At 38.6% G+C, this 20,678-nt stretch overlaps 1 protein-coding gene and 1 long non-coding RNA gene across 12 annotated transcripts in view; one reads left to right on the top strand and one right to left on the bottom strand.

Moving 5' to 3' along the window:
* The window catches only part of FKBP5 (FKBP prolyl isomerase 5), a 129,589-nt gene that overhangs the window by 6,865 nt on the left and 102,046 nt on the right, over positions 1–20,678 (bottom strand). For 9 of the 11 annotated variants that reach the window (XM_023734124.1, XM_023734123.1, XM_023734125.1 and 6 more), the window contains 3 exons: positions 12,732–12,888; positions 7,587–7,677; positions 5,054–5,137 (listed from right to left, as the gene is read on the bottom strand). In XM_023734124.1, the coding sequence (XP_023589892.1) occupies positions 5,054–5,137; positions 7,587–7,677; positions 12,732–12,888 (332 nt within the window). The remainder of the gene's footprint in view (positions 1–5,053; positions 5,138–7,586; positions 7,678–12,731; positions 12,889–20,678) is intronic. The other 2 variants (XM_023734129.1, XM_023734130.1) reach the window with 2 other exon arrangements.
* LOC111821103 (uncharacterized) overlaps positions 37–20,678 on the top strand; it is a 64,415-nt gene continuing 43,773 nt past the window's right edge. The window contains exon 1 of the long non-coding RNA XR_002824578.1: positions 37–1,022. This is a non-coding gene — a long non-coding RNA (uncharacterized LOC111821103). The remainder of the gene's footprint in view (positions 1,023–20,678) is intronic.

The raw sequence follows: 20,678 nt of genomic DNA on the forward strand, positions 1-20,678 counted from the left end.
GTAAGCTCAGTGTTTGACCAATGACACTAGGATTTACCACAGTCAAAGCCACGAAGACATCTCAGGGTAGAGTGATGTCTCCCCATGTGCACCCCCCATCCAATGACTTTAAGTAAAAAGAGAAAAATCAGAGATCTAAGAGAGTATTCCTGTTGTAAAGGACTTCAAGTAGCTGGCGTAAGAAATGAGCTCTGCCTGCAGGAAAAAAGCCCTAGTATCTGTTTTCTGGTGATGAGGATGAGGTAGTCTTGCTCCAACTGGGGGGTCTGCATCGGAATCAGGACGACACTACACCCTCCCACCCCTCACCCCCATCTTCCACTTCTCCAATCACTTGTTTAGGGACGGGAAGACTTATAGGGCTTACCAGTCCTGCTGTAGGAAGGCAGTGCAAAAGGATTCTGAGGTGCTATGGAGGAAAAGGGCACCAAAAATGAGTTTATTACCCTTTCTGCCTCAGGAATTTAAGAATAGAAACCAGACCATTTCATAATAAATGCTGAGATTCTTGAGGAAATTATATAATACTTATATTTTTGTCATAGCCTTAGGCCTACCACTCCTTTTTTGGGGATTACAAAATAACAAGAAAGACCTCACCAGTGTCAGAGTTTGGCATTTTCTCTCTGTCACTGCCTTTTCTCCCACTGGACTTTGAGCTCTTTGAGGACGGAAAATATGACCCTTTTGGAATATACAGGGTTTAGCACACAAAGGCACTTAATAAAGGTCTGCTGGATAAATATTAAGGTCAAAGGAATATAACTGGAATCAAAGCAAATAAGAAGTACTTTTTCTATCATTGAGAGTAGACATGGAGGTGTGGGTAGCAATGAAAGGTCGTTTCATTTAGATTAGGTGACATAGACAGGCATTCTCCCTCTCCTACCTAGTTTGTTCTTCCTCTCTCCTCCTTCATGTTTAATATACCTATTAAATTTTCTGATTATTTTCTAATATATTGTTTTAGGAAAAGAAAAAGAAAAGCCAGGGAGGACAAAGACCCAGACCTTGTCACCTCGGTAGGTTCTGAATAATCAGAATGGTAAGGCTATGGTTTCTTAAAAAAATAAGACTTCATAATAGTTCCCTTACACGGTAAAGTATTTTAACTTTTTGAAAGCTCATTCATCTATCTATCTAATAGCATTTTATTCAGACATCATTTTCCAGTGAGCAAAAGTCCTTGCTTTGTAATATTCCTGCTTCTGGTGTACTAAAACAGTAGTTCTCAAATAGTGGTGATTTTGCTCCCCTGGGGAATTTGGCAATGTTTGGAGAAATTTTTGGTTGTTACAATTTGGGGGAGGTGGGTGTGCTATTCGCATCAAGTGGGTAGAGGCTAGGGATGCTGCTAAACATCCTTCGATTCACAGGACAGGCCACAGAATTATCTGGCCCCAAATGTCAATACTGTAAGGGTTGAAAAACCCTATACCAAAAGAACGAAGGAAAGAGAAAAAAGGTATGGTGGACTCTGTTCTCACGAGGTTTTTTAAACCTAAACCAGTGTCACAGATGACCTGTTTCTAAATCTTATTACTAGTATCTTGGTCCAGCAAAGGTGGTCAAAACATAGCAAAGCCTGGTTTGTCTGAAAACGGCTCAGTGGTTATTTAGGGTCTTAGGAGTAAGAACAGGAGCCCTGGTGGCACAGTGGTTAAGTGCTGAGCTGGTAACTGAAAGACCGGTGGTTCGAACTCACCAGCCGTTCCATAGGTGAAAGATGTGGCAGTCTGCTCCTATAAAGATTTACAGCCTTGGAAACCCTATGGAGCAGTTCTGCTCTGTCCTATAGGGTGGCTATGAGTTGAAATCAACTCAACAGCAACAGGTTAGGGGTAAGAACAGAATGCTTTCTTCCCAAGAGGACCACAAGGGGGCGCAAAAACTCCATATCATGAAGGAAAGCTCAGCCGTGTCCTCAGCCTTCCTCCAAGTCAGAAAAGAAAAACACCAACCAGGTGTGGCAATGAATGCTCTTGTCCTGCAGAATACTGTCAGCTATGAGCGCAAAACTCGCATCTCCTTGACTGGCTCGCGCAATGTCCAGCATAATATCATGTTCTTATCTGTGCTTAATAATTATTTTCACAACCAAACCAAGAGAGCCCTTTCCCACCTTTCTTCATGTTAGTGTTCAGAGGCCGAAATGAGGATTTTACAGTCTAAAGAGCAAAATCATTCCTGTTCAAAAGCTGAATATAATTCACCATCACTGAGAGGAGAGATAAAGAGCCCTGGTGGCACAATGGTTAAAGCGCTCAGCTGCTAACCAAAAGGTTGGAGGTTCAAACCCACCCGCAGCAGGAGAAAAGACCTGGTGATCTGCTCCTAGGAAACCCTATGGGCAGTTCTACTGTGTCCTATAGGGTTGGCTATGAGTTGGAATCCACTCAGTGGCAAACAGCAACAAGAGGAGAGATTTAACCATTTAAGTGTAAACCACATTGTCAGGTCAAAGGAAATGGAGCTCCAATGTGTAGCTGGCATGAAACATAGATTTGCATTCCCCCCCCCCACACACACACACACATCTGGACTCCGTGCATATGTTCAAGGTGCCAAGTCAAACACCCTGGAAAGATGAGGCCTGGGAGGGCCCTGTGGCAGATTGAAACCTGCCCTGAAATCTGAAAAGGGAATGTGTTCAGGGAACTACCTACCAACCATTTTGAAGTCTTACAGTGAAAACTAAGATCAGTGCCGGGATCTTTTACCTATAATTATGAAGGTGCCTCCAGGGAAGTTTTTAATAGTACAAAATGTTCAGAGAGATTCTGGGAGAAAAGTTTTAGATTAGTGGTTTTGAACCTTTCATTAATTTTTTCCCAATGGACTAAAGTTTTGAAAGATTTTTTCTATCAAATTACATGTTAAAAATAATTTGCTCCATATGTGTGACTGCTAACCTAGATTTTATCCAAAGATCAGTACTTTTAAGAAGGTTCCTAATATTATGAAATACACAAATCACTGTTGCAGTTGTGAGGCTAACAAGCAATAAAGTTAAGTAATCGTACAGACACTTATGAACTGCCTTCTACTACTGATCACTTAATTCTGGCTATCTCTCTGTATACATCCAGGACACAGTTGTATGACACACGGCTTCGTGACATTATTTCGTTTCCAATAATGTTCTCCAAAGTTCTGTGTCTTCAGCAACCAATTAGAGCTTCTGAATAGCTGAGCTGCCTTACTACACTGAGTTAATATAATTCTAGTCAAATGCCAAAAGCCTCAAACCCCCCAAACAATTAATATTCCATTTAGCAGTTCAGGGAAATATATATAGTTGAAGACGAATATAGGAAACACAATTCAAGACTTACGGTGTTAAGGGATTTTACAGAACATTTTCATTGTATTGTAGTGTACACCTGGTGTGGATATACAAACAACCCACTCGGAATCTTAGTTGAATACTTTAGAAGTATCCAGTACACCTCCACTAGAATTTTTTTTAAAACTTAAAAAAATCAAACTTACTCTCAAGAGTTTAGAAACTGACAGAATTTTAGGGCTGGAAAGAAACTTGGGAATCATCTAGCCTAACTCCCTCACTTTTCACATGAAAAAATAAGCTCTCTGGACCTTAAATGACTTTAAATCATTTGGAACGCCACAGAGCCCAGTTTCTCAATTCAGAGCTCATTCCATCACATCCCAGTGCTTTCTGGTGAGCCATGCATTATTTGATCAGCTATAATAAAAATCAAAAAACCTGCTGCCTTCGAGTCGATTCTGACTCATAGCAACCCTATAATAAGTAACTATAAATAAAAATATATAAAAAATACGTTATTATCTATATCAATGGATTTCAAACTTGTTTGACCACACCTATAGTAAGAAATACTAAATTTAAATTATGATCCACTACACATTCACACACTCTGAACAAAAGTTTTATGAAATAAAATTTAACCCTACTATGTAACACAATACACTTCCACTAAAATGATTTCACCACCCGATAATGGGTCTCAGCTCAAAGTTTCAAAAACAATAGCCATCACGTTGCCCTCTGGCTGTGTTAATTTTGTGCTGATTATACATTCTTTCCTAATCCTCCAGTTTTTTCATTTGGGTTAATATATTGCCTCCCCTCCCTTCAGATAAGGCTGCAAGTGCAACAGCATGTCTTATAGCAGATGCTCTGTGAAGACTGGAAGTATATTTATGCATCACTGCTTTATACTGTTGAAAAACATCATCTAATTTCTGATCATGAACTGCAGTGGGAAAAGAAAGAAAGAAAGCAACCCTGACAAAACTTTCCTTTCTCTAACTCTCCTCCTCACTAAGCCTTTCCTGCTTGACAAGAATAAAAAAGCACATATTTGGGGGCGGGAAGCGAAGGGTACAGCACTGATAAGAACTGAACAAAGTGCTATTTCTTTTTTCCTTACACATGAGGGTTTAAGATCTAAGTGAGAAAATATATTCCTAGATGCTACAAAATAGGGTTTCAGAGAAGCAATCTACGATGAGTATTTCTGAGGGTTTTCTGAGGATTCCTCACAAAAGCATGTGTGGCAAGGATCATCTTGGCCATTAGAAATTAATACTCTCCTCTTGTCAGGTTCTTTTGAAATTGGGCATGTTCTCTTTCCTCTTGTCATGTGCCTCAGTGATTTCACCAAGACAGTGTGGACAGGAAAATGATATGAAACCTACCCCAGTGAATTCTATTACTTGCTAACAATTATTCTATTCATTCTTTCACTCCACAAACACTTGCTGAGTGCCAGCTATGTACCAAGCAAGATGCCATAGGCCTTGAGGGATACAGTGGTGGGTGTCTCCCTTTAATGGGAGGTTACAATCTAGTGCAGAATATGTAAAAGAGGTATTTGTGTTGTTGTTAGTCACATTAATTCGTTCTTTCCTACCATTTCTTATACTGAGATGACAGACTTGTAAAAATTCAGGTTTATTCTTACCAAGAAGGGTATTGATAGAATTTAGAGTAGGGAATATCAGCGCAATTCACTGACACTTGAGTAAATTCTTTGAAATGGAAAGGATTGTACAGGGACTAACACACCTTGAAGTATACGGTTCCCTTCTCTTTGACAATGGCAGCCTGCTCCAATTTTTCTTTGGTATCCATCTCCCAGGATTCTTTGGCCTGTGTGTAAATTTGTGACAATGGGTTAGATTAATAGAGAAGGAAAAGCATCAGCTGATGTCCTTAAGAACAAACAGTTGCTACTTTTAGAAGATAACCCCACCTCAAAACATGCTGGCTTTTAAAATCGTGTGCCATTGCTAATTCACTGAGAGACTAGTGCTCTTTATATTGTTTCAAGAACCCACTTTCCGTGACAACAAAGCTGTTGTTCAAGTGAGAGGAGCAGGTAAAATCTTAGTAAGGAACATAAACTGTTGAGCACTGTTAAAGAGCGTGTCTTTAGAATTACGAGGTGAGGCCATATAATGAAACCTAGGGCCCCTTATTTTCCTCTTGCAAATCTCTCCACTAAACTGCTAGTATAGTTTTAGCAAGCTGTTTCTCTCAAGCCTCAGTTTTTCAACTCTCAAATGAGAACACTATTACAGTCAAATCACAGTTGTATATTTATGCAGAATTTTCAAAATTCCAGTTCATGAAGTTGTCTTTCCACCCCAAAACAACCAGATATACTAAGGTCTCCTAACTGTACTAACTTGCAGATGTGTATGTGGGGAATTTCAAGTACAACATAATTAGAAGAGTAAAGCTGATGCAGAAACATCACTTTAGGGCCATTAATAAATGATTTCATTATTGCCCGCTAGTTTTTATTTTGTGTATCATTCCTCTGTCTCTACCATTATAGATATAAATCCAGAGCCAACTACACTTTCCACATGATCAGATGGAGTTAGAAGGGTCAGAAAGAGTCAGCAAAACAACCTGGGATCCTTTAAAAAGTAACAATGGGCATGGTCAGTGGTATTTACTGTGTCTGGATTATGAAGCTTAAGTGGGTAACTAAAATTCTTTCTATTCAAAAGATAATTAGTTGTACATTTCTTGTGTCATGCCCTTTTCTTTCTTCGCCTTTCCATCCTTCTTTCCTTCCTTTCTTTTTCAAAGGAATAAAGAGAGAGTTACTAGTCTTTCTGGCAACCCATGTGGCTCCCTAACAATTTAGCTTAATTATCTAAAAACTGAGTAACAAGAGCCCTTTGCATTTTTCATATTGGCTTCAATCTTTATGGAGTATAAATATATTCTTAATACTACAAGGCAGCAAATTAAATCTCATTGGCCCCAACAACATCACACACCTTCACACAGTTTCAAGTACACCAAACGGGGTTGGAATATGTTCTTAGCACGATGACAGAGAGGAGGCTCATGGCACACCACAGTGAGAATGCTCATCAATAAGCAGTGTCCACTGGCCATGGCTGGGAAGGGACAGAGAGTCACTTTATAAAAATGGAAATAGGGAAACCAAAGGTCTAAGTAACTGTATGTCAATGATTATTTTCTCTTTCCTTAACAATAATTTAAAAAAAAAACAAAACTGTGAGCTATGAAGACAGCATTAGAGGATCAGTGTTGAGCTAGTAGGCCTTCAGCAATGACATGTCAAGAGCATATATTTGTTTTGGGAAACATGAGGTGTGTGTGATTAGCAACATCACTGTTGGGGGTAATCCCAAAGCAGTCCTTCCCTCACTTTCTCAGGTCCACAGGACAATGATTCCATTTCTGAGTCTAATAAAACAGTAGCGGTCATGTTTCCAGTCAAAAGCTTAATGTACAGAAAATGCATGTAAGCACTGTGAGGGAATAAAAAAAGGAATACAAAATGCAGTCCTTGAGGGGCTCCAGGAAGGTGGGGCTTTGGTGATGCAAGGGGGGATTTAGCTGAAGACGACAGCATACCTAGCTCAGGCATATGCTTTGTGCTTCTCCAGTTAAACCGCTGCTGGGAGCCTCCAGAGGCGGGCCTGAGATGGAAATATGCTCAATTAGGCATAATGTTTCTAGAACCCAAGGCAATTGGCAACTCTCTCTTTTCTCCATTTGGACAGGTATGTAAAGAAAAGGCCTAGGGCTAGCAGGTTTGTCTCCTGTGTCCTTTACACAGAGCCTGGTGGCCCACGAGGTCTTGCATATTAGATAATAACTTGGAGCTACAGTGAAGGCCACTTCATGACTTCTATAAAGGGGACAATCTGTTCAGCACCGAAAAACTGCACCCCGCCCTCCCCAAGAAGCTGCTTGGCAGATCACGAACCTTTCTGTCCTCAACTCAGGAAAAAAAAAAAGTACAAAAAGATCAAGTCTAGGAACAAATAAGGGAACAAGTCTTGGATTCTACCCAAAAAGTTAAAAAAAAAGGCTGACACACAGGAACAAAATAAGAACACAGAGCTCTTTAGTTGCGTATCAGCTGTGCTGCATCAGTTGTCCCATACTCTAGCAGTGACAGAGACAACAGACAAATTTGATGATGAAAAGCACAACATACAAATAAACATTGTCTATCCATAACACCTAGTAACGTAAGATACTGATTTATAGGAAGTGGGTGGAGTAGAAATCTACCGTGATTTCAGAGAAGTTGGTATTTTCTCACCTTTTCGAAGCTCTTAAGTGTAACTTCATATATAAGCTCAGCATTAGGTTCAATGCCAAATTTAGGCTTGCCTGCCTCTCCAAAACCATATCTGAAATGGAGAGTAAAAAATAAAACTTTAAAAGAATGGGTGTATTTCCAGGCACTTCCTTCAGTATTCTGGGGCTTCATATTGGCACAGAGCTATCCTTTGATCTATCACAGGTCAGAGACCCTGAAGACAAACCAGATGTTGATCAGAAGTGTCAAGCATCACTGCTACAATTTTGGCTTTTTTTTTTTGGAAACTAGGCTCGTTTTAGCTTTCCTTTCTCCTCCACATTCATATGCAATGCAACACCTGGGCTCCTTGGGACAGCTTGCTTAATGTGATTTTAAATGTTATTGCCTTTTTGTCTGCTTGATTTTATATCTACTTCTTTACCTATATGTATATGTGTGTGTGTGTGTATTATATATATTTATATATATATATATATATATAAATGGCCATTATTTGGCTATTTGAACTTTTTCCCCTAGGTTTTATTAGCAGGGAGGACAGAAAAAGACACAGCCTCTGTAACTGTTATGACAGTGTTCATTAGAGGTATATTTTAATAAGGTTTTAATTTTAAAGTACTGTCACTTTCTAGTGGTAGCACTTGCAATCAGACAAACAGGGGAAGGGCTTACACATCAGAGAAAAAATATGTTCTCACAGTATTTCTCCAAGATCTTTAAAAAGCACATTAGAAAACATAAATGATACAACAAATACATAATAAAAAATGACAGTCATAGCAAACTCCAACACCTCATCAAGAGAAATACTCTTCTTATAGCTCTGTAGCTATCACACTGTAAAACACTACACCTTTCAGCCAAAACCTACGGAATAAAATAACTAGGAATATATAAATGCTTAGACTATTGAAGATATTTAACAAGTTAAATGCACTCAAGGAGCATACATGTACTAGAATGGATGCTCTAGTAGAGTTTTGTCTGTCTTGTTAATGGTTTCCCAGCATCTAGAACAATGACCAGCAGACAGTAATGTTCACTGGAATATTTTCTGTTCCCATTCATTTCAATCCAAAATACTCTTTAATACAGGAAATGGTATTATAAAAAACTTGGGACATACATGTCTTCCTTTTTCTCTTTCCCAAACTTTCAGGTTATAAGTTGAAAAGATGTCAAAACCAGATTGATGCCAATACTACCAATTTTCTCTGGGGTGAAAAGACCAGAGTGGGAACACGAACACTCATATCTTGTTGCTTGCACCAGTCTTTACCCCTTGCCTGAATTTTCCAGGAACAAAATGCTTACTCACTCACCTCCACTGGTACACAAGAAAATGTAAGCTGGAGCCAGAGAGAGACATAGAAATACAATGAGAGCTGGTAGGAATGGGGTGTGGTGGTTTTAATAGCAAGGCTAAGGGTATCTTCAGCAAGGAAATAAAAGAAAGAGGACATAATTACCAGTGGCCAGTTTTAGGCAGTGGTAACTAGTTTTCTACTTTGAGCTGTTAAGTCTATGTATCTCCTACTTTGTTTCTGCCCACCTGGTAAATAAAGAGCATTCCTTAACCATTGGGAACTAAGGTAGGTAGATGAGTCCTTATTAAGCACGTGTTTACTGAGAGCAAGTTATACTTGGAGCCCTGTGCTAAGTAGACAGAAATGCAACAGATGATTTGGGCACATGCTTTAGACCAGTGGTTCTCAACCAGAGTACTTTGCGTCCCATTCCTCCAGGGACATCTGGCAGTGTCTAGAGACATTTTTGATTATCATGGCAGGCATCTAGTGAGTAGAGGCCAGGGCTACTGCTAAACATCCGACAATGCACAGGACAGCCCCACAATAAAGAATTATCTGGCCTAATATATCAATGAATCGACCAACAGCAACTGGTTTGGTTCTTCTAATATATCAATAGTGCTGAAGATGAGAGATCCCACCTTAGTGGAACGGTGGCAGGGTGGCAGTGGCAGTGATAGCGTGGGGGTTGGACAGAGGGAGACACCAAAGCATCCTGGTTATCAATGGGATTAAAGAAGACTGAAGAAGGGCATTGTTTCTAAAATCTCTCCTGGAAGAAATTCTGTCCAGATGTATGCAGAGCACATCATCCTGGGGCAGGCATAAGCCCGCCCAAACTGTACTGGGAGCATCTAACCCAACTTCCATATTATATAGAAAGTTCTATGATTTATGCTAGATCAGCCTGGGCAAGGACCAGGGCACACAAATTCATCTGACTGAAAAATAAAACACCACAAATGGAATTCTGGGACTTAACCAAAAGACAAGCTGGGCTACAGTATAAATGTCCTTGAACTAAGAGTTGCCTCCAGACAGTAGAGATACAAACAGTAATGACTATTAATGACCATTAAGCCTTTATGGACATACAAGAAGCACTTGTACCATAAGTCCGTACCAACTACTTCCTTTTTAGAGATGAAGAAACTGAGGCTCAGAGAGAAGAGCTTCCTGAGAGTCACACAAACAGGTAGTGGCAAGCAAGGATTTAAATCAGACCCTGTATGTTCCCAGAAAATTGCGTAGTTTTTTTGACCCATGCTGCCTCATAATTAGATACTATGGCTCTTGGCAGCCTGTGTTTTTTTTTTTGTTTGGGGCAGTGCAAGACAGAAATATAAGGAAAGGAAAAATACAAAAGTTAAAACTAGCCATACTTTACCTAAAATGAAAAAGATTACTCAGTCATGGTATTTAAAACAATAAAAAGAGAAAATACTGTCCTGATGAGTGAGAGAAAATGGGTTCTTGGTGACTTCTGCTGCTTTTGGACGTTTTTATGAATTTCTTATAATGGAAACATCCTGCCAAGGAGAATGAGTTTGAAAGACTCATCAGAGTCAGAGTCAGAGAGGCAAAGAGAAGGTGTGCATTGCAAATCTTTCGGAGAAGGAAATAAAAATAACACTAAGAGTAATACAGAGCCTTGATTTACAACAGCCATATTCACAGTCACTCTCAGATGCAACATTCTGTGGTAAGTGGGAGTCTGAATAAGACAAGCACGTTCATTGGATGCACTCAAAACATGCTCAATGTGTAGGGATTTTCTGCATCTGTGCATAATGTTACACAGTGCTTGTGTGGAGAATCTTATATTGTAGAGCAGGAACTTTACATAACTTCTTAACATACTAACCAAAATTGTAAACAGAAAGTAACTTACTCCTTTCTTACTATGCTAAATTATTTCCACAAAACATATGAAAAACTTCTATACCTAGAAACTTAGGAAAACATGTTGACTACTTTTATAACTGAAAATTTCCCAAGAAAGATCTGAAAAATCTATTGTATGTTATAACAGGATTTCTTGTGGTCTGAGGGTAAAATGGAAGAGAAGGATAATGTCATCACAATAATAACACACTGAGGGCTTATCTGTGTCAGACACTTTGCTAAATGCTTCACATGCATTGTCTTACTTAGTCCCCCACAACTTTATGAGGTAGATACTGCTGCTCCATTTTATAGAAGGGGAAAGTGAGACTCAGGAGAGTTAAGTGAGGACCCAAGCACACACAGCTGGTAAGTTGCATAGGAGGGTTCAGCCATGCCATTGCCCTCTTTAAAATCTTTCCAAAATGCTCTACCTTGAACTCTCTACAGCCTTCACTGAGCCATCTTTTATATAATATCTTCTTTTTCTCTCCCCTATTCCGTTTTCCACTCTTACATTCTCCTTTAACCACTAATGAGACAATAACAATTTAAACCTGCAAGGAACTATCTGCATCCATAAATATAAGAACAAATGAGGGGCAGCAGCAGAGTAATTTCTGATTCTCTTTTCCATTAAGCTTGAGGCACCTACCCTCATGGTTGTCTTGTCAGCTAGGTTAAAATGTAAGGACCTGATTCATATATTACATACTTACAATGTATATAGGACTTATCTTCAAGGAGCTTAAATATAAAAACATACATTAAACATAGAAATACTATTCTCTTTGTATGAGTTTAGAATGACTATAATTTTGGAATGCCATATTAAAAATAATTAGAGTTTATTTGGATATGAAGATAGATTTCTTGATGCTCTACTTGGAAAAAAAAAGTTCCTTATAGAAAGAGAAAGAGGTTCACATACGGATGAACTTCAAATATAGAGTATACATAAACAAAACATATTGAAGTGGAGAATGTAAGAGTGGAAGATGGAATGGGGAGAGAAAAAGAAGATATTATATAAAAGGTGGCTTGGTGAAGGCTTTACAGAGGTTCAAGGTAGAGCATTTTGGAAGGATTTTAAACATGGCTAAAACATCATCTGAGAAATATGATTATGACTCAAGTGTAAGGCACTGGATTACTACAAAGGCTATACAAAAGGAAAAGACTGTACAAAAGGCACAATATTACCTATTGGTAAGTACAGGTCATTAAGACTTCCAGTAACTCAAAATCCTGATTGAACTCCATCATGGATAAGATGATGAACTTTCATGCAAACAAAACCAAAACACCCTGCTTCCTCTCACGGGTCTATTTCTCAAGACAGAAGGGTTGGATTCATGGTATAATTTTAGATCTAAAAATAATACCAAACATGTTTTCATAAAGAGAGGGTCTGATAGTTCTAAGCTTGCAAGTGCTAATGGATACCCTTCTGATGAGAAAAATTTAGGCACAAATGAGTCACTTCGGCCATCTTTAGATCCAGGAAGAATACACTTCTTTTAAGGACTCTGTATAAGAACAGGTGGCACAAATTTAAGCAGCAGTAAATCATCCAAATGATTCTTCTACTCCCAACCACCACATGTTTTATTGCCTCCTGCCTAATTTACAGAAAAAGGAACAGAGGGCTAGAGAACCACGTGAGATGGGCCAATAGCTGCCTGTCTTGGCAACATGGGAGGCAAAACAAATAAAAAGGCAAAACTTGCCTGTCATTCCTACTCTTAACACACATCAGTCAAGTAAACATGCTCACAGTTTGCAACCTTTGTGACTGTAAAACCTATTAATTCACTCGATGACTAACTGTAGCCTGATTTAATTAACTGTCTCCACTGTTAGCAATAACTTCACTGAAAATACTGAATGTTGAAAATGCGAGTTCTGCAGACGACTTCACTGTGTACTGAACTGGCATGCGGCTTACCGTGGTCCAAGATATAAAATACATTGTTCTTCCCGCTGCATCTTCTCAAGGGCTTTGTCGATTCCAATTGGAATGTCATGATCTTCTCCTTCGCCAACAATAAATATCACATCTCTGCAATCAAACAGCCGTCCACCACAGCGGCCTATCAGGTGGACTGAAGGAGAGGAGACAGGACAGTAAACAAAGCTGCTCCTTAGGACTGCCTAAGTCAGCGAAATGATAAATGAGTGGCTGACAATGTAGTGAATAGCATTTCCCCTTGGTCATTTCATTAAGAGACATGGCTTGGTATGTCCTGTTGAAGCTCAGTGAATCCAGTTCTAAAAGTTTAAGAACAACAATATTGCTTTCTGTTTTAAGTTTAAACTTATCATTACTGATAACTATACCAATTAAGATAGCTTAGCGGCTAATGAAACAAACTGGAAACATAGGTTTAATATAGGCTTACTATATAACATGGTAGAAAACCTGGTGGTGTAGTGGTTAACTGCTACAGCTGCTAAACAAAAGGTTGGCAGTTCAAATCCACCGGGCGCTCCTTGGAAACTCTATGGAGCAGTTCTACTCTGCTCTATAGGGTCGCTATGAGTCAGAATTGACTCGACGGCAATGGGTTTGGTTTTTTTGGTTATATGACACGGGAGTCCTGGTGGTGTAGTGGTTAAGAGCTTGGCTGCTAACCAAAAGGTCGGCAGTTCAAATCCACCAGCAGCTCCCTGAAACCCTATGGGGCAGTTCTACTCTGTCCTATAAGGTCGCTATGAGTGGGAACCGACTCAATGGCACCTAACAACAACAACACTATATGACATAGGTTATCTCAACTAAAATATGGTCAAGAAATACTACATTATTTAATAGATAATTATCAGAATATCAAAATTTTACATAAAGTATATAATGACTTAAAACTTCTATCTATATCTGCATGTTGGCTTCAGATGCTTGAGTGAAGGAACAATTGAGTGGGTATTTCCCCAATAATAAATATTATTTAAGTTTAACTGAATACTGAAACCCTTTCTTCTTAAAAAGTCCTAATCTCATTTGAAAGTTTATTAGAATAAAAATAGAAAATCCAAAGGCAACATCATCAATAAGCAACTTAGCTGTATCTGTTAGCAGAAGTAACATACGTTAAGTGTGAAGGAATCAGCAGTTTCTTAAACCTTCACAAATCAAATTTCTTAGTACTCTCTCAAATGTTAAATAAGGTGGTCATTTTCTTGGGGCCTAATGCCCCACTCCACTCAAACTCACTCAGCTCATTCTCAGGGTAATTTCATGTTAGATAAGGGACTTTTATCTTATCTCAAGACAAAAATAGGAAAAATGTAGACAGATATATTTTTTTCTTGATCAGTTAGACTCTTTTTTTTCTAGGATAAACAGTTCTCTGAAACTGTCCAAATACTTTTAATATTAAGGATATTTATTCCTTTTCATTTAGTTCTTTGACTCGGTAAGAAAAATGCATGGCTTGTATGCTAGCACAACACTCACGAAGCAAGACAATAATTTGTCTTTCGCAAAAGTTTCTATTCCTACTTCTATAATGTAATGGCCTGATTTCCTAAAATGCCTCTTTTCTAAGACTAGCTGATCTACTTAGATCAATAACTTGCTTTAAAGAAACTAAAAAACATCGCTTGTTCTGGTATACTCATTTCATGTCCAGTAAGACAATTATTGTTGTCCAAATACAAATTCAATTCCAACTTACTCTACTTTTGAACTACCTGATCTCAAAGGTCCCTTGGAGCTCTAAAATTCTATGATTCTATGACCCAGTAATATAATTCTTGATATAGGCCAGAAAACAGCTTCAAAGCTAATTACTATAGTTAATCATTTGATCAGATTACCTTTAAGCTCAGGCCTGGGGAATGAGAGAATCTTTGAAGAGTAAACAGCAGTAGTGTAGACACTAGGGATCAAAATGTCACCTGAACATTCATGCTTTGAAGCTCTCTCTACCCTTTTCTAATTCACTAGGATTAACATCATCCTGGTTGGTCCCCATCACAGACATAGAATGAAGCCTAGGAAGCTTGAGCCAAACAAGGTTCAGGGCTAGGCTGGCTCTCTTGGTGGAGATGGCTTATAGGCATTTTTTTCTATGTTTTGTACTCATAAGCACAGATGATTCCCTCTGTTACACTCACTTCTAGAATGCTCTAGATAAAATAAAACGTACCTTGCAGCAAATTGAAAATTCTTCTGACTTGGAAAATGTTTAAAAAATAAATGCAACTTTATTGTTTTCAAATACATGCATAGTAGAGAGGTTCTCCAGAGAGTCTAAGGCTTAAGATATTTTTACTAGAGTTGGTGTTTCTAAACGGGTTGAGAGTTCTTAAAAAGTCTGTATTCCTAAATATTTTAAAAACTGCCCTAGAAACTTAATTCAGACTAACAGATGACACTTTTCATGAAGAATAATTTGCTGAGCAAAGTGAACTTCAGTCCATGTTATGTGGAATATCTCAAATAATAATATTTACTATCCTAACAGCTCACAACTAGTTAACAGGTCTTTTTGTCTGAGGCTTATTGTTAGAAGTATCATCTTCCTCCCTAGAGGAGAGTACATTTAGTGGGGGAGGAAACTATCGGTACATTCGTTGTGGCTTTTGGTTGATCAACTTTGAGTATGTTTTCAAAACAGGAAATCCAGAGACTCGGACAAGGATTCCTGCCTGTGTGTCAGTTTCCTAGGCTAGTTTTACACTTTTACGCATGTATTTGATATTAAAATTATATAAGAGTAATTTCAGAAGTGTTCTTTAGAAGTGTTAACCCATCATATTAAAAAAAAAAAAATTGGCTACTAATAAACACGCTGGCAAAAATAACTGAAGAAAAGAAGTTCAAGCCAAACTATAATAAAGGCATAATTAAGACAGCAAAACAACATTTATTGCAGCTGATCTCTCTCAGAGAGACAATAAACGACAGAGCCAATGTTTGTGGCCACCTGGTAAGAAGGTAAAATTTTGCAACAGCTCTTATAAATACTTGCTACCTTATATATGGACTTTTATTTTTTCTGGTAAATCTAACTCTTTCAAATTGGACCTGAACAAGTACTACCAACAGTAACATAGAATCTTAAATAGATACATACACACACACACACTGACATACATGTATACATGTTTATATGTATTTATAAAACCTCCTTTCAATACTGACACACTTGGAATGTCAAAGCAAGAGGAGGTATTAATAGTCTCAGGGTGAATACAGCCCATTGATTCTTTACATCTGCAAGCAGCAAAAACTATCACTGTTAACTGATTTCTAAACCTGGAACACTGGTGTGACAAGTTCTACCAGACTGCTGACAAGAACTCACATACCACCTTGGAGCCACCGAAATGCCTGCAGTTGCGACAGTAGGGCCCTCCCTCTAGGTGATAGATGCAGACATGCTTAGCTCTTCTAGATTCAGTTATTCTTTTTCATACCGTCTCAATAACTGCTACCAAAAACAACCGTGGCAGCTCTGGCTGTGGAAGACCTGTGGTTGCTTTTGACCTTGCATCTCTTAGTGCAAATACTCACTTAATAAATATTTAATAATAACCATCATGACTCACTGGGAGCTCGGCCTCTAGGGCTCAGGAGGTCTGTTGCTAATCCCAACCAACATGATTTACGGGAAATAAATGATCTATGACGTGCCCAAAGAGAATAAAAGTACATACAGGATGCTTCCACTTACGGCTTTTTTGGTAGAGAAAGAAATAAACAAGTTAAAAAGAGACAACATTTTCTCTTCTTAAAGTCTACATAACTTAAAGGAAGGGGGGTCCTCCACACCCCACAAAGTCAAACCAAACCAAATTATCCTAGTTTAGCTGTGCAATCCGAGTGTAACCACATCAAGTGAGCCCCTTCTGCCTGCAAAACATCACTAAACTGGAGCTCTGACTTATTGTTCTCTTACTGCCCTAGAGCAATTTTGTTTTGAAGAGCACAGAACACCCTGTTCTGAATGTGGCTGGCACATGAACTCGGTGTGCTGACAGCAATTTGTACTCCGATTAAAATAGGGGGAGAAAGGAAAGAGAACGCACAGCAGTAACAAAAACTGGAATGCAAGAACCCAAAAACTGTACAGTTTGTGTTTTAGGAAGCAAAACTGAGAAAGAGGCTCCCTAACTTTAAAAAAAAAAAAAAAAGTGCTGTAAATGCTCCAGCCTAAAGACGTTAGCTCTGGTAAGTGTCTGTTTTTCCCTTTTCTAATTATAGTAGTTGGTGTCTGATAGCTTTGCACTCACTCCCAAAACAATTACTGGGTCATGGGGATTTGAATGGGAATGTTGTAATGGCATTACTACCAGACAAGACCAGTCATTTGGCCAGAGAAAACCAGGTTGTGACAGGTTACTCTCACTCGGCAAGGGTTTTCTCTGCTGCCTAATTCATGCCAAATGACTTTCTCTCGCCTGTATTTCCTGCCTAATAAGAGTATCCAGGAGATAGTGGAATCTCAATTACCCCCTGAAAAAGCAAATGAGAAAGCAGAGATGGATTTCTAAAAGCAGAAGAGGCATACTGTAATTGCAGAGTAAAAGAGAAACGGTTCCCAGCAAGCAAGGTGGCCAAATCCCCCGGTCCCTGAAACTGCCTCCCTTCCTCCATTGTACCCATGTCACACCGTTTGAGATGAACAAACACCACTGTAAGACTGTTTCTGGAACTGAGGGACAGATGCTAACTGAGGGCACACACAGGAACCTGGCTTCTTGAACACAATAACACTTATGCAAATGACTTACATTCTTCAGTCTAAATACGAAGAATATACCCAGCAATAAATTCTACACCAACACAAATCCTCACACTCTTCTCTTTACACAGTATAGCACTTAAGAGTATGGATCTGGATTCCAGTCTCATTCTGCCACTAACAATTGTGGCTTTGGGCATGGTAGTTTAAATCATCTGAAGTTCAATTTCTTCATTATAAAATAGAGATAATAAGGCTAGCTAAGACATAATTGTTGAGAGGATTAAATCAGGTACTGAATTAAGGCTTTTAGCCCAGTACCTGGAATTCATGCATTTATATGTTTGGGCATCTACCATGTGAAAACACCGTATCATGTGTGGATATACAGGGGTAAATTCAATGGATGTTAGCTATGATTCTTCTCCTGCAATTAGTGGTAAATTATACTAGATTAAACATGTTTTAGAACTCTGTATAAGAAAATACTTAATGGCTCCACAGAGAGAGCTATCCAAGTATGAATAAAATTCCCAGTGGGCAAAGGCAATGTCTTATACTTCTTTTATATTTCACAGTGCCCGTCACAGTTCAGGGCCAGAAAGTAAATATTAATTAAATAACTAATCCAAAATCAGGGCATTAAGGAAAAGGGTAGTAATTTTCACTAGTTTATAGAAATTTTCCTTTTTGAATCTATTAGTTCTCTTATTTTAATAATTCCAGGAGGCTATTCAAATTTTTTTCTGATATGGAACTTTTTGTGTTTTTCTACATACTATTCTAAAATAGGTGATCCACTAGCTAGTTTTTGTGTAACAAAACAGATTATTCTCTACCAAAATTTTACTCCACCTGGAAACCTGAAGATACTTTCTTAGTAGAAAAGGACTCCATAAATCCAAAGTATTTGAAAGAATAAACACGGTATGTCCATTTTAAACCAAGTGGCACACTACATTATTATGTGGAAAACATAACAAAATGATCTCAAGAATTTGCTTTCTCTTCCTCAACTGATTTGCCAGACATTCATAAATACTTCAAATGCACAGCCTTATCATATCCTAACATGAGCATACATGATATCTTTCCTCTGTTTTCAAATGTTGGTACCATTTTGTTTTTGGCATTTCATTTACAGAGAGCATACAGTTATGGACAGACTGGAACGCTTATACACTGTTGGTGGGAATGTAAAATGGTACAACCACTTTGAAAATCGATTTGGCGCTTCCTTAAAAAGCTAGAAATAGAAGTACCATACAATCCAGCAATCCCGCTCCTTGGAATGTATCCTAGAGAAATAAGAGCCATCACACGAATAGGTATGTGCACACCCATGTTCACTGCAGCACTGTTCACAATAGCAAAAAGGTGGAAACAACCTAGGTGCCCATCAATGGACAAATGGATAAACAAATTATAGTATATCCACACAGTGGAATACTACACAACAATGAAGAACAACAATGAAGCTGTGAAACATAACATGGAGAATCTGCAGGGCATTATGCTGAGTGAATTTATTCAGTCACAGAAGGACAAATATTGTACAAGACCACTATCATTAAGAACTCAAGAAAAGGTTTAAACACAGAAGAAAACATTATTGGATGGTTACGTGGGATGGGAGGGATGGTGAGGGTTATTTACTAACTAGATAGTAGATAAGAATTATCTTAGATGAAAGGAAGGACATCACACACTACAGGGGAAGTCAGCACAACTGGACTAAACCAAAGTTAAGAAGTTTCCTGAATACAACCAAACACTTCGAGGGACAGAGTAGCAAGGGTGGAGGTCTGGGGACCATGCTTTCAGGGGACATCTAGGTCAACTGGCATAACAAAGTTTATCAAGAAAATGTTCTGCATCCTACTTTGGTGAGTGGCCTCTGGGGTCTTAAAAGCTTGCAAGCAGCCATCTAAGATGCATCAATTGGTCCCAACCACCTGGAGTAAAGGAGAATGAAGAACACCAAACACACAAGGTAAGTATTAGCCCAAGAGACAGAAAGGGCCACATAAACCAGAGGCTTCATCAGCCTAAGACCAGAACTAGATGGTGTCCAGCTACCACCGATGATCGCCCTGACAGGGAACACAAAAGAGAGTCCCTGATGGAGCAGGAGAAAGGTGGGGTGCACAACTCAAATTCTAGTAAAAAGACCAGACTTAATGGTCTGACTGAGACTGGAGGAACCCTGGAAAGCATGGCAACCAGACTGTCTGTCAGCCCAAAACTGAAACCATTCCCGAGGCCAGCTCTTCAGAGAAAGATTAGACTGGACTGTGGGACATGAGGTGATACTCATGAGGAGTGTGCTTCTTAGCTCAAGTAGATACATGGACTAAGAGGGCAGCTTTTGTCTGGAGGTGGGATGGGAGGGCAGAGAGGATTTAGGAGCTGGTTGAATGGACATGGGAAGTCACGGGTGGAAAGGAGGAGTATGTTATCACGGTATAGGGAGAGCAATTGGGGTCACGTAATAGTGTACGCATAGGTTTTTGTATGAGAGACTAACTTGAAATGTAAGCTTTCACTTAAACTACAACAATAAACAAAAAAAAAATTTAAAAAGAGCATATAGTTAGATTTTGTTTTTGTCGTTGTTTTAACCTTATGAGAATGTCTGCCTTTAATAGGTGACTTTATCCTATCCTTTTTTTTGGTAACCACTGATATGATTGGTTTTATTCCTACTATCTTGTTTTAGGTTTTCTGTACAATGTTTTCTTGTTCTTTTTCTTCTATGACTTTTGCTGGATTGGTCAAGTTTTCCTTGTTCCTCTAATTCTCTAACTCATATCAGGTGGTCTCCAAGTTCTATATCTATTCTTATTAGTACATTAAATTTTTAACAAATTATTTAAGGGTAGATATAGTTCTATTGATGTCAAGAATTAATCTTCCCTGGAATAAGAAAATAATTTTAGACAATTCTGCTTCCCCTTTTCACTTCCCACCCCCACCATATTTTGTTAAAACGACCCAGAACTGTAGGTCTAGACTGTTAAATTATTATTACTTTTTTTTCTATTGTTTTTCTGCTCTCTATTTCATTTATTACTGCTCTGATCTTTACTATTTCTTTTCTTCTAGTGGTTGTGGGCTTTTTTTGCTGTTCTCTTTCTATTTGTTTGAGTTCTGTAGTTAATGTTTTGATTTTGTCCCTTTCTTCTTTTTTGATATGTGCATCT

The sequence above is a fragment of the Trichechus manatus genome, unplaced genomic scaffold (genome assembly GCF_000243295.1).
Source record: "Trichechus manatus latirostris isolate Lorelei unplaced genomic scaffold, TriManLat1.0 scaffold00065, whole genome shotgun sequence".
Taxonomy (NCBI): Eukaryota; Metazoa; Chordata; class Mammalia; order Sirenia; family Trichechidae; genus Trichechus; species Trichechus manatus.